The 14,184-nt window shown below is 43.9% G+C and overlaps 1 protein-coding gene across 3 annotated transcripts in view; it reads right to left on the bottom strand.

The window, feature by feature from the left end:
* runx3 (RUNX family transcription factor 3) overlaps positions 1 to 12,636 on the bottom strand; it is a 48,777-nt gene extending 36,141 nt beyond the window's left edge. Inside the window, exons 1-2 of one of the 3 annotated variants that reach the window (XM_047044724.1) lie at positions 12,341 to 12,636; positions 11,836 to 11,945 (exon numbers count right to left, since the gene is read on the bottom strand). In XM_047044724.1, coding sequence (XP_046900680.1) covers positions 11,836 to 11,893 — 58 coding nt within the window. In that variant the 5' untranslated portion in view covers positions 11,894 to 11,945; positions 12,341 to 12,636. Of the gene's footprint in view, positions 1 to 4,208; positions 4,352 to 11,835; positions 11,946 to 12,340 lie in introns of those variants that run through there. The other 2 variants (XM_047044715.1, XM_047044733.1) reach the window with 2 other exon arrangements.
* Between the last annotated feature and the right edge of the window lie 1,548 nt (positions 12,637 to 14,184).

The following is a 14,184-nucleotide window of genomic DNA, read 5'->3' as shown; positions in this document are numbered from 1 at the left end:
CGTGGAGGGGCACATAGGGTGAGAAGGTTAAAATACTGGTGATTTGATTATTGTCAGTTCAAGACCCAGACTATGTTGTCAACCAGAAATTATAATCTAAAAGAAAAATCTTAATTAATACCAGTTCTATTCTACTGTAGGGTGCAGGTAAAATAACAATTAGAGTTGGCGTTAAAGAGATAAAATACTGTATCTGGCAAGATCATTGCCTCTAGCTTCTCATAAAGCTATTTGATTTAAATGAGACCCTTAAATGCATCATCCCACCATCTTTGAGTTGAGGTTTTTTGTTTGAGTTATAATCATTTCTCCTCCTTCTTTGTCTCTGTCTGTCTTGTCTGTCTGTCTCTGCTCTCACTCTCTCACACACACACAAACACACACACACACACACACACACACACACACACACACACACGCACACACAGACAGTGTTTCTCCCTCTCTGGCGAGAGCTTCTGATGCAAGGACGGCAATCTGTAATCTGTAGTAATTGCATGTTGCAGAAAAACATTTTTCCGCTGTGGTAATCGCTGCAATATGTGCCGTGGCGTTGCCAAAGTGACAGCAGCACCCCAGCCCCCCACACACTCTCTCACAAACACACCAACACACACACTACACAGCCCTGACTCACTCTTCCTTTGCCAACTGTGTCCGGCTACCATACCCGTAGACCTAGGCTCCTGGGGATGGCTGAGAGAGATAGGCAGCTGTGGGAGACAGAGGAACTGGCAGGCAGCAACCACCTGTGGCACCATGGCACTGGGTGCACTCACCTTGAGCAGCAGATTTATAGTTCCTCTGAAGTTTGTCAGTTTAACTGCCAAAAACGGAGCAGCCACACACAGACCAGGGAACAGTCAGATCCAACTACCCTTTACAGTATTCAAACAGCACCCAAGAAAGTTTGGCTGCTGTTACTATATTGAAAATTACAAGAAATAATTTAAATGGTTTTACCATTTACTTCCGAAATCAGATTTGTACCAAAATGACCTCTGCTTTTTTATTAGAATTTTGTTTAAACGATTTTACGTAAGTTTGGTTATTGAGTATTGAGTCACTAGTGAAAGCCCCAAAGCCAAGTTCAGGGTAGATATGAGAGCTGTATTGGTCTGTGGCTGGACTGTTGATAGATGTTTATTAACCAATCATCCACCACTATCCCACTTAAACACTCCTCAATTGGTCTGTGTGATTGTTTGTGAGGTCATCACCCACTATATCACCAGCCCACACCCCACAACTGCACAGCAAGGTTGCGGCCAAACTGCGGCGCATGTCTATGAAGTCACTGCCCACCAGTTCTCTGTTCCGCCACTTCAGCAAACATCCTCACGGTCTACGGCTGTGGTCCCTCCTGCGGCGCATGTTTATGAAGTCATTACCCACTGCCACACCCAACACACACACCTCTACCCAACACAACCACCAGGTATGTCAACTAATTTAGCCTGTGTTTCTCTGCACTCTTCAATGGGTAACAACAGTTTCCTATGCAACCTACTTAACCACGAAAACACACATAAAAACACATACAAAAAGGACAAGTAATGCTCCAAGACATTTATAGACACACGGTACAGACACTGAGATTACAACCAGACCATCCACTGTGTGTGCAAGTCTGTCTTTCCTCTCTGAGCTATTACTCTGCCTGCACGCGCCATCAAACCTCCCAGCAGTTGAACTACTTCCCCCGTGTCTCTATGGAGTCTCTGTGAGATCAAACGCGTCTCGCTGCTGGACCAAAGAGACAGATCGCAGCTCTGGAAGCCTTTCAGTCTGACAACAAGACATGTTTGACTGGCAAACTCTGACGATTCCACTCCAGTCTCTCGTCTATGCCAAAATGGGAGCCTGTCTGAGACGATCACTCTGGAGATCTCACACAAATATAGAATCACCACGAGGAGAGGAGGGGGGGGTGCAGCAGGCCCGGGAAACGAGCCCGCCGGCTCAGAAAATAAGTTGCAAGGCGTCCTCCTCTCTCGCGCGCAAAAGTTGAAGCCTCATAACTCAGTGTTTTCCCAAAATGAAATCGCATGTGAACCGTATATTAGGAAGCGCGCATGGCTGCCAGCAACCACCAGGGCCATTATAGCAGGGCCTGTAAACCACATTTTCACCAGTAGACAATGCCCCTTTGTGCTCGTGTGTGGCTGTCCCCTCCGCCGGAACTCCAAAAGAGGAGCCCTGTTCAATTAAACAGAACAGAGGAAGAAGTGCGGAGAGGAGAGAAGGAAAGAAGAGAGGGAGAGAGGGAGAGGAGACAAGGAGACGTAAACGGAGCGAGAGTCGTCGTACTTCTTTAGTTAATTAGCATCAGTCGCGTTAGGACAGACAGTAAGGAGGGCCTGCCCTCGTTTAGCCCCATGGCAAAGGGGACCTTTTGATGTGGTTGCACGAGGAATGCTGTTGTTCGTTCCTCCTTGCAACAAAAGCCACATGTTTTTTTGTGTAAAGAACTTAGGTCTCACCACTGTGACATATGAGGAACATGACAAGGTATCTAACGTATGACAGGAATGAAGACTCTGATGGAAAAGTGTGTCACAGAGATTTTCATTAACAGTAACTTTGTCCGTGTGATATTGGTTTACTTTGATGCTGATAACTGATAACTATCAGTCTCGGTACACTGGTTAGCCTAGAAGTAACCTTAAGTTACAGTGTAGTATTTTAAATACACACACTGCATTTGTCATGCACTGTCTACAGTGTCTGAACTATTAAACTCAATTCATCACTTTTTGGTTACTCAAAACTGAGGTCATTCCAGGCTCTGTCACACTCACTCAAGTGTGAAGTCGCTTCAAAGCCCTTCCAGATATTGAAATTGCATTCACTTCTTCCTTCAGAGGAGTTTGGTCTCCTTAGCACCATCTGACTCACTGCAGAGCCAGACCAGAATCAAACGGTGGCCGGCCTTTAGTTTCCTGACAACTGTCCATTCTACTTTCCTCTTCAGACGTTAGACAACTCTTGGAAAGAATTCAGTTAACCCTCAAGGCTTGCAGTCAAGAAAGGGTGTGTCTACTCTCACTCCCAGAGTAAAAGAGCTCACGAGACCACTAACAATCTTTTTGATCACTTATCACCAGTCACAAATCAACCCCTTTGTGCAAAATGATTACGGTCAATCATCCAGTTGAAGTCTAAATTGGAAATGTCTGCCACAGAGACAAACCATTAGAAAAGGAACAAGGAACTCTAGATAAACTACATGGATGTCCTAAACCTAGATTAATCCTAAACTTGTACAGTTTGAAACATTTTAACTAAAGATTTTTCCAATGTGTTTTTAGTCTAGGACAAATCTTTACTGGAGTCTAGGAAACCAGCATAATGTCCACAGTGACTGAATGTTTCCTATCATCAACTATATGACTAATCATTGCAAGAGTTGCCTATGCACAGTTAGCACCATGGCTGGCTACAAATTGCTAGCATAGCCTAGCAACTCCAAGATGTGTGACTCAGTCTTTGTGGCTGCTAGCTAATCACTTGATTGCTGTGTTTAGCCTTCTGGGTTCCTCCACATTGAGCTTGGCGGGGCTAACAACAAGCTAGCGACAACAAGGAGCGTTTGTTTATCCAATCAGTACCCTCCAGTCTGGTTATGCTGGTGATTGAGATAATCAAACTCCATGACTGACTGACTGTCCAATGTGTCATTATTCTGATTAAAGGAACGTGTCTTGTTCATGTTGGGTAAGCCATGGATAACATTGAATGATTCTGTCAAACTGGTTATTGTAGCTCAGCCAGCCTGACATGCATCAACAGCAATATTTTTTGACCAAGTCTAGGTATGAGGCCTAGTTAACTAAATATCCATTGGAGTTTCTGAAACACAACCAATCTAATTGTAATAGTTTAGAACAAGAAATTGTGTAAATAAATTGTCAAAAAGCTTTAAGAGTCTAGAATCTGTCGGAACTGCTGTATGCTTTTAAAAGTAGTTATATTCAAACTGCCAGTTCTCCTGACTTGTGCTGAGGAATGAAGGGGTTCATGCGCAAGTCCTGCCTAGTTATTATAGTGAGGTCAGACAGCATTTAGAGGGAGAAAACAGCATGGTCATCCTACTGACATACAGTTCTCCCCTGCTGACTCAGCAGCAGCAGCTACTCATAGTCAGATGGCTGTGTGCTTGTGATTTCTTTTTTGCGTGTATGGTCTTTCCTTGCGCTTGCACTCACATGTGTGTCCATCCGTGAGAACAGCATCTGAGCCAGACGGGGCCTAGCACCAGACAGTGTTGGGAGAGACAATGGGGAGGCTCTCAGGGACTACTTCTGCTCCCCAGCTGAGAGGGGATTCCCTACGGTGGTGCCTTCTGCTGTGGAATTACAGAAGTAAGCAGCTGCAGAGAAAGTACAGAGACAAATCGAGGTTACCTTAGGCCATCTCTGTTTTATAAATGTAACACGTGTTGAATGCTTTATAAATGGATGATCAAAATAAAAGAAAAGCGACCCTGTTCGTGTCACAGTGATCTCTCAATGAGCCCGATAAAAAGGTTCTAAAAGCTCTTACCCGGGAATGGTTTTTTAAGAATCAATTAAAAACTCAAACTATTTGTGGCAGCATAGAGCCATCCCCCAAACTTTTGTTTTAGTATACTAAGGACAATTAACTGTATGTAAACAAGCTGAGCAATTTCTGGGAAAACAGAGAAAAATAGAGTATCAAAAACAGTTTTTTGTTTTTCGCCTGAAGCGTCTCGCATCCTATCATTATCTGCATATTTTCTCCACCGTAATTAAGTTTTTTCTTTATTGCTTTTGGGAAGAGGGATGGGCTATGGATGTTTTGAGCATGATTAAAGATGTCTTATGAGGAGGAAGACTCTTCAGTCTGTGTAGTACTGTGATGTCTCATCTGGGAAAAACACGGTATATATCAGTGTATTCTGTATATGCTGGGCCCTACAAAGGAGTTGGTAACACTTTATTAATCCCCAGGCGGGGAAAATTGGGAATATTTGGTTATTCCCAAATCTTTTTTTTTATAGGACAGTTAAAGGACATCTTCACACATTCTCCTATGATTGATCACTCTTGAGTTATGTTAAACATACCAAAATGATACCACCACCAGCCTGTCTCTTGCAATACCCTGCTGTTTATCATTGTCTATTATGAACCGGTAGGATATGTGACCGGGTGGGATTTGATGGGCTGTTTACTAGGTCTGTAAACATCCAGTTTAAACATATGCTTCACATGCCGGCCTACTACAAAAATGAGCTGCATGTAAAAAGGGCAGTGCCCTACACCGCAGGAGTTCTGATACTTCAATATCCTGCTGTTGCTTTCCTTTCTTATTGTTTTGAAAGTTAGGGTGCTGTTTCATAACCTCTGTTAAACAGCTGGCTACTGCTGAGCAGGGCGGGGTCACACTGAGAAACAAGAGGATTCATCTGGGTCAAATGAAAAGAGATTCATCACTGTTAAAACCTTTTAAATGTAAATATATATTCATGTTTATATACGCATATAAGATATACACACGTCGTTAGTAATTTATTAATAACATATTTTATTTCTTACAGTTAAGTCGCTTGTAGGGGCCTAATTACTAAAATTTTGGAGCCCTAAAAGTACACTTGGTCTACGTTAAAACTTGTATATTATCAAATTATGGTTAATTATATGATAATTACCATGCTGACGCTTCTACTTGCGGACTGCCACAGTCACCATGCAGCGATGATGGCGGACTGGTGGTAATCCGACAGTCTACAACTGTGGTCAACAACATCTGTTTTGCAACTAAATAATGATCATTTTAAACAATATAAGAGTGGACTTAATTTAATTGTCTACCAAAGAAAATGAATGAGATCATGCAAGGCTAAGCCTGATTTAATCAATAGCATCATATGGGCTTAATGAAATATCACTGGTCAATTAGGCACAATGAAGTGACTCAGCAGAATATTACAGCCATATTTGGTGTCTGCCATTTTGAAAGAAAAAATCAAACAGCGATTATATTGTGATTATTTCCCTCTCATTATCCAATTATCTAAATATTTTCAGTCTGCATACTTTCCTGCTTGCATGCGTTTTATTCAGTGTTCCAATGTCTTTTCCACATTGGAGGGTCCCAGTTAAAATAGCTTGTCTAGACGTTATAAATTCCGCTGACATCCTGTTGCATTGTATCATGACTGACTTGGACATTTGCGTCTTTCACCATACCAATTATTTCACTGTGCCACTGGGTAATTATTATGTAAGGCTGTAATACATATTTTATCCTCTTTGTTCGTCTGAGGGTGCTGTGGTAATGTATTGAGCATACATTCTCAGAGTTCACTACCCTCACAACTGCCATAGACAATCAGAGAGCAACTTTTCAAATGTAGGCTAACTCTGGATGAACTTGTGCTCAGAGGACTGGGAAGTTCCTCGGTCCAGCCTGACGTAGTGTCACTGTGGCCCACTTCTCCCCAACCAGAGAGAGTATCCTACTCCCTGTCCACCAGGATGCCATGCTCCTTTAAGTCTACCTCCATTTGTTTTCAAGATGAATTTAAGAAACATGTGTTGGTAACCCCTCCAGTAACATTTGTTGATAGAAATAAAAGTTGTTCACAGTTCCAAGACACTTACTCCGTTTAAGGAATATTTCTAGTCAGAGATGCCAGTATAGTAAATATCCATATCAGATGGGAGTCCAGCCACGGTGAACTGGCCTTTGCGGTTACTAGTCGAACCGCCAGAAAATTGTGTTTACTACAACACTTAGCACGACTTTAACCTTGACCAATGGATCATAGCCCGCAGCCAAATGATTGAGGGGGTAGGGGGTTCTGGGGTTGGCCAACCACAATGCCTCCTCCCCTCCAGACTCTAGCCCCCCCCCCCCCCCCCCCCTTCCCCTGAAAGCCATCTTGCTGGCGACCCCTGAAGGTATTTTCCATCAGGACGTGTTGACAGACGGTGAAAACGACGAGACGGACCAAAAAGTAAATAAGTACCTCTGAACGTTTACCAGACTAATCAAGTCCAGAGCGTCGTTCCCATCCAATAGGCCCTCAGTTTTATAAATACATTTTATACTTGGGCTAAATTGGAGACATCTTCTCTTCCGTGGCCATCATAAGCTTTCTATTATTCGTCTCACCTTTTGAATATTAAAACTCAGAAATATCTGGTTACAGATTTTTTTTGCTCACTTTCTGTGTTTTGGCGATGCTACCATCTCTCGACCAAGGGGCTGTGGGCATCTCTCAAGTATTATGAAGAATTCTTCATTATTAAGTAATGTGCTATTTTCTTCAGGAGAGCCAAACATTTACATTTACATTACATTTAGTCATTTAGCAGACGCTCTTATCCAGAGCGACTTACAGTCAGTACAGGGACATTCCCCCCGAGGCAAGTAGGGTGAAGTGCCTTGCCCAAGGACACAACATCGTTTGACACGGCGGGGAATCGATCCGGTAACCTTCTAATTACTAGCCCGACTCCCCCACCGCTCAGCCATCTGACTCCCACATTTACACATTGTTGCTGAAGGTCCAGCTGTTCTGGCACAATATTATGGCCATAGACGTCAACACAGTCACTCATCATTCCATTACAGTTATTGAAAGATTTCCCAAAGCATGTTTACATCAAAGAACTCCTTCAAGTCACCTTGAGGTTTTTCTATAACGACGTAGAATTTATACAAAGAGTTTGTCCAAAGTTCCTTTCCTTCTCACACAAATCTCGAGCATGTGTCTTTTCAGACTTTGTCAGAAGTTGTTGAACAACCCAGACCACCTCCCAGAATGCACCAGAATAACCTCACTACTACTGCGGCAAGGCATGGCGCGTTTCTCACACAGAGAAACCCTCACTTCCATTCATACTGCGCAACAAGCCAAACATATAAAACCATTCCCACCCTAATAAACCCAGCCTTTTTCTCTGCCACAAAGGGAACTGGCTCCCAAGAGCGTAACGCTCTAAAACGACCCTCGTATAAAGATCCTGCTGGGAACCAAACCGTCCTTCCAAGCAAAGGAAACACACTGGTGGAGAAACTGGAGCCAAATAAATGACCCAATGCACAGTACCAATGAGATGGCCTGTAAACCAGGTACCCCACCTGATGCAAACATCAAACTCTGCCAACGCGTCAGACCCCGAAACCAATAAAGTTCCTACCCTTTTTTTTACATTGTTTTTACAGTGGGTTCTTTTGGTGTAGTAAATACAGAATTGCTAACATTTTTGAATGGCCTAGTAACGTGTGTGTGTATGTGGCTTCTCTGAGAAGAAAGCAGGTGTAACCTCCTTGTGGTTATTATCGGCGAATGGCAGCAGCACTGTGAGGCTGGATCAGATTAACAGATCATAGAGGATCCCAATTTCACACCAGCACAACATGAACACATACAGAAGCACACAGGCACAGAGCATTAAGGCTTCACAATGGTCTCTGGTGTTCCCGTAGATGTTTAGTGTGAGACTGCTGTAAGCTCTCTCTCTCTCTCTCTCTCTCTCTCTCTCTCTTTGTCTCTCTCACGGACTGCTTCTCTCATTCTCGCTCTTTCACTTTTTCTCCCTTTCTCACTCTTTTTCTCTCTGTCTCTCTCTTTCTGTCTCTGTCAACCACACTCCTCCTCTGTCTCTCAGCCTGAGCTGCTGGAGTGAGGTTTCTGAGGTGAGGCCTACTCTCTTCTCACGCGAAGGGCATCAGATGTTGCACATCACATGTTGATGTGTGTTCCCCCTCACTCTGAGAGAGATACTGCAGCCTCACAGGGAGGCATCTCAAAGAATACAGTGCACAGAATCGCTCTGTGTCTTCTGGTTGTTCTACATGTGTAGATTGTAATCACAGGTTCTTTAGGCCATATCTTTCTTCTATCTCCGTTTATTGCTTGTCATGAGGGAACACGGGAAAGATATAGTAATACATTTTGTGTACTTTGTTAGTCCATAAAATATTATGAAGGATTGTTCCTGCCTTTGGCGTGTCTCAGAGGGCGATACTGTTAAATGTAATTTATAAGTCCAGGCTTACGCTAATGCCTTTTGACATTTGAGGAGATTTATGCATATGCATTTCCATTCGAGATTCATGTATCATAGTATTAAAGTCAAGACTTGGAAATGTACACTAATCCGCAGACGTTTAACAGTCTTCTTGATTTTCATGAAGCGAGCCTCTTAATTTCAGTTTGATTTCAGTCACACACAAAAAGAGAATATCTGGGCCAAATTGCCTCGCCTGTGTAATGCAAGTTGTTAAACCAACCGCTGGGGTATTTTGCTTACATGAGGTAGTCTTTAACTTGAAACATTTTCAAATTGAACAGGACGATTTAATGACTTTTGGCCTTTGTTTTGCTCCACTTCGGCTCTTTACTCTCGACAGAAGAATTGTAAAAGGATATTGCATATTCACTAATGATTTCCAATAGTGATTACAGTGTTGACCTTTTCTCTTTTTTTCAACCCTCATCCTATCTTTTTGACAGCACATTAGTTATCCCTTCTCGCTACAGTGGACCTGCTGAAAAGCAGAGTGAGCCAAGCGAAGGCCCCAGACATAATAGACCTGGAAAGGGGAAGATGTGAACATTCAGCCTTCATCCCAAATGGTAGAATTTGAAAATGATTAAATTTGACTGTGATGATTATCCTACTGCTGGGATAGCCTATGCATTAATGGAGTCAGTACAGTTTCTGCTCAGAGCAATTGTGTGGTAAAACAATCCTCTAATGTTACTAATGCGATGGATGGTAGTCAAATTACTCAAAATACCACAGTTTTCAGCAGATTGTATTCCGATTGCAATGTGGTTTTACACCCTACATTGAATTTATGGAACCTTGCACACAACTCAAACGCTGATACAACTAAACATTTATATATTAATATAAAATAAAGTATTTAATGTGTCCAACAGGACAGTAGAGTGCAAACAAAAGGATGCATTGTCACTGTATTCAGCATTTAGACAAAGTTTCTGGACTTTGGCGGAGGACAGTAGGGAGAGAAAAGGCACGGGTGTGTTGTGAAGAGTGAGAGAAGGAGAGGGCTCTTGTCAAAAGGAAACTATAAATGCCTGAGTGTCTGTCGACTCAGTGAGAACACTGGAACATCATCCGCTATCACTGTGGTTCCACTAGGGATATCACAGGCTTACGCTCATATGAGCCGCAGATGTGTGTGTGTGTGTGTGTGTCATTGAGTGAGACAGAGGGGGAACATGGGCTCCAGAGATTTTAAGATATACTCTGCAAACAATTAGGAGCGGGTATTTCTTCTTCTGTGTCTGTCTCTCATTAACACTGCAGCGTGGTCATAATGGAGGGGACCAGCTTCCTCCTGCTGTTCATGTCTCAGTAGAGGTGGAAGAAACTATGAGAGCCCGAGTCCCCTGGCCCCACTCCCATTGATGAGGCTACAGTGTATCTGTAAACCTACAGATGTCCATTCAAATAAATTTGGATGAGTCAAACTGTTCAATGTTGTTGTGGAGCTTTTGGCCTGCTTTTTGAATTTTTAGCAGCCACTTTAATTGACATACAAATAGTGTGTATAAAAAGTACAGCAGGAAATCGAGGATGACTGCTTGTCAGAGTCAAGGAACTGTTGCATTTACCTAGCACAGTGTAAAGTAACCAAATATAAGCAACCCGGGACCTGTTCCATAAAGAGAGTTTACCAAATAAACCAGGCTTGTGTCAGTGTCTTTTTCAGACACAAGCTTGGCTTATGCGATAAACTCACTTCTTGGAACAGGCTCCTGGTGCGATGAACAATAATAATATTTCAACTACCATGCATATTACATAGTACAATGCAGTAAAAACTTCATATTAAAAGTGCAAGATTAAACTATTTCACAGGTGGTGTCTGTGAATTTCTGAAAGTTTTAACCGCCAGCTTCTATACTTAGCATGTCAAATCTTATAGAAAGTTGTGTCTTGTGCATCTGTGAAAGCTTCAAACTCTACTTATTTTAGTGTTTGAATGTGGTAAAAATACACATTGTACATTTGTTTGAGGAAATAATTTAATTATGACGACAAATATGCTGCAAAAAAATCCTCTCCAAACCCAAAGAGCTTTGATCATTTCCAAGCACAGAGTCGTCTGATTGGGGTTACCATGGAAACAAATGGCCCTTTCATCAAAGCATGTCTAGCACAAGCGTATAGTAGTGCACTCACCTCACCACACCGACCAGAAGTACCTCCTGGAAGTATTCTAAAGGGAAGGAACTCGCATTTATCACAGTGTCTTCCAGTAAAGGCCAGGAGTACCAATAGAGCCCAAGATTGTTCTCACAGAGAGCAAAACTCTCTCTTGATAATGACCGTGTGTGGTGAGAATCCCATTATGGGTGTGCTCCATCAAGACTACATAAAACACAGCAATGAGGCCCATGACTTCAGGGATCCTATCCCTCAGCTTGCATGCAGGCTATGGCCTTAGCAACTGTGTTGGAGCATTTCCTCCATTTCAAGCCCCCATTTAGGGATATTTAAGGATTTTCTACATGTGAAAAGAAGACCTCACACACACAGACATGAGCATGCTCACGCACGCGCAACACCGCAGAGGAACTGCAGAAGTCTCACTTCACGGTGTTGCTGTCCATGCTTTTCTGAAACACACACAGACACAAACCCCTAGAGCTGCCAAACGGACAAGGCTACCCACCCACTGGGAGTGAGGGGACTGACTTTTAGAGCTGCCAACATCTTCCTCCCTCTAAATGCCTCCAGCAGCAGACACAGCAAAAGGAGACCAAGAAAGGAAGGCAGAGAAAGACCGAGATTGAGTGGAGAGGAGGAGAGAGGGGCTTACCTCTTAGTAGAGTGCTGCTGTAGTTTGAGAAGGAGTCAAAGATGCTGTTGGAGGCCATGACAGGGGTTCCGGAACAGTAGCGAGCCACACTGGAGTCGCTAACGACCAACCTTGGGAGAGAAACCAGAGTTGAAACAGGGAACGAAGGAGCGAAGTAGGGAAAGGGGGAGAGAGAGAGGAGGAAAGCGAGCGAGAAAGGACAGATCCTAGAACTCGAAGCCCGTTTGCAACCAAGAATTTGGGGTTGGTGACTACCGCAGGAATCCCTTAGCCACAAGCCTGCAAAGAGAGCAGCATGTGTTCGCAGCAACAGGAGTGGGAGACATGAAGAGAGAAAGAGAGAGGGAGAGAGAATGATGGAAGGAGATGGAGGGTGAGAAAGGGTGAGAGAGAGAGGGGTGACAAAGCGAAGGATTTCAAGAGTCAAGTGGAGGTGGTGTGAGGCCAGATTGCATTGTCGTTACAGCAGCACCATGTCCTCCTCTCTAGGCCTGACAGGACTCACCGTGTTGGGGTGGAGGGTTCTCCTACAGGTCCTGGGTGGCCGGGCCGGGTGGAGGGGCAGTGGGTTCCCCTGGCGGAGGCTGGGGTGGCAGGCTAAGATTAGGCCCTCTCTCTCGGTGTCTTTCGCTCTCTGTCAAACGAGCAGTGGTGTCCCACGACGGTGGCTGGACTGGAGTGCTAGCAACAAGCTGAAGCCACAGCTTCTCTCTACATCCTCGCCATGCTCCTCGCATACACACATACACAGACAGACACGCACACACACACGCACACACACGCTCTCAAACTCTTAGTGGAGGAGCCCACGTCAGACAATCACGTGAGGCCGGCTCTCTCAGCCCCGCCCCCTGCTTTCTTTCCTCTCTCCTCTTCTCTCTCTCATTGCTTCTACTTTCCGTGGCTCTCCCTCTCTCACGCGTCTCTCTCTCTCTCTCTTTTTTCCTCTCTCTTTTGATTGGTTGGCCTTGTTTTGGAAATGTTTTATTTTCTTTTTTGAGTTCAATCCAGGCAGCGGCCTACACCACACTGAGTCTGTGAGGTTCTCTCAGGGCGCCTACACCAACGCAAACAGCAAGAGAGGCAAGAAACATGCAGCAGAAAACATAGAGAGTGAAAGACAGCTATAGACTCCACAGACAGTGAGAAAGGAGGAGAGTAAACTGAAATTCTGGCTGCCACAGGGGGAGAAAGAAAGAGGGGGGGAGAGGAGAACAGACCGTTTTGGAGCGTTCACAGAGAGAGATTGTTTGCACGTACTGTACATATGGGACTTTAAAGTGTTCCTCTGACTGAGAGTGCATCTGTGTTTGTAACAACCGGTGGTTTTAGGTCTGCAAAGCTGATCCACCCTCACTTACCACTTGATAGTATCGTAATGTTAGGCCCATGAGAAACAGCGGTGACAACTCCTCAACGTGCCCTTCTCTTCTGCTCTCTCCTCTGTTCTGGTTGTGCTCTCGTTCTCCTTTCCCACACCCTTTCACATCTTCTGTCTGTCTTCAATCTCCCTTCCTGCTCTATCGCTCCTTTATTGCATTCAAACTTCCTGTATTTCTGTCTTTCTCTTTATGCCAGCTCCATTTCAACCAAAACGTTGTCCATTTCAGCCTATCCTTTCCTCTAAACTCTTTTTCTGTGCCCCGTTGACGGGACCTGAAGAACAATATATAGAAAACAGTGTAGTCTAAGTCTTTGTTGGTGATAGCAGATTGAGAATAGAGAGCAATGTAAAAGCATCTGCCAGTATGTGTGAGGTTATATCCTTTGAACATGTAAACCGGATTTAACCTGATTGTGGTGGGACTTTCAAAAACTGTGGTCAACGTGCTAAAAACAGATATCTTCTCAGAGATGCCACAGTTTGAACTACGACACAATCTGATCAGATGGACTGTGCAGATAGTTCTCTCTCTGTCTTTACTTCTGTCATGTTCTGTATCCGTCTTAATTTCATGACTCGTTCAGTCTGTATTACCAAACAATAACAGGATATAAAGCAGACAGACACACACACACACACACACACTCACAGAGGAGATTGAGAGATCCAGACATGCACACTGTCCTTGTAGTTTGTTCTGCAGTGTTTGAGAGCAAGCCATTAATGGGTGTGTTTCAGGCAACCTACGCTGGCCCAACTTCCCCTCTGTACAGTCTGTCCTTGTCACGCTAACCATGTCTGGCTTCGGACAACTGACCCAAGCCACCACAGTCTGGCCACTCACGGGACCAAGTGACCACCATGGGAAAGGTGTGTATATGTGTGTGTATGTGTATATGTGTGTGTGTTTGTTTAAGAAAGAGACAGAAACCGGAACACAGAAACCGAGAGGGGGGAAAAAGAGT

This window comes from Hypomesus transpacificus, chromosome 3 (assembly GCF_021917145.1).
Source record: "Hypomesus transpacificus isolate Combined female chromosome 3, fHypTra1, whole genome shotgun sequence".
In the NCBI taxonomy this organism is placed as follows: domain Eukaryota; kingdom Metazoa; phylum Chordata; class Actinopteri; order Osmeriformes; family Osmeridae; genus Hypomesus; species Hypomesus transpacificus.
The sequence above is the reverse complement of the archived record's forward strand: the minus strand, read 5'-3'. Positions and strand labels throughout refer to the sequence as shown.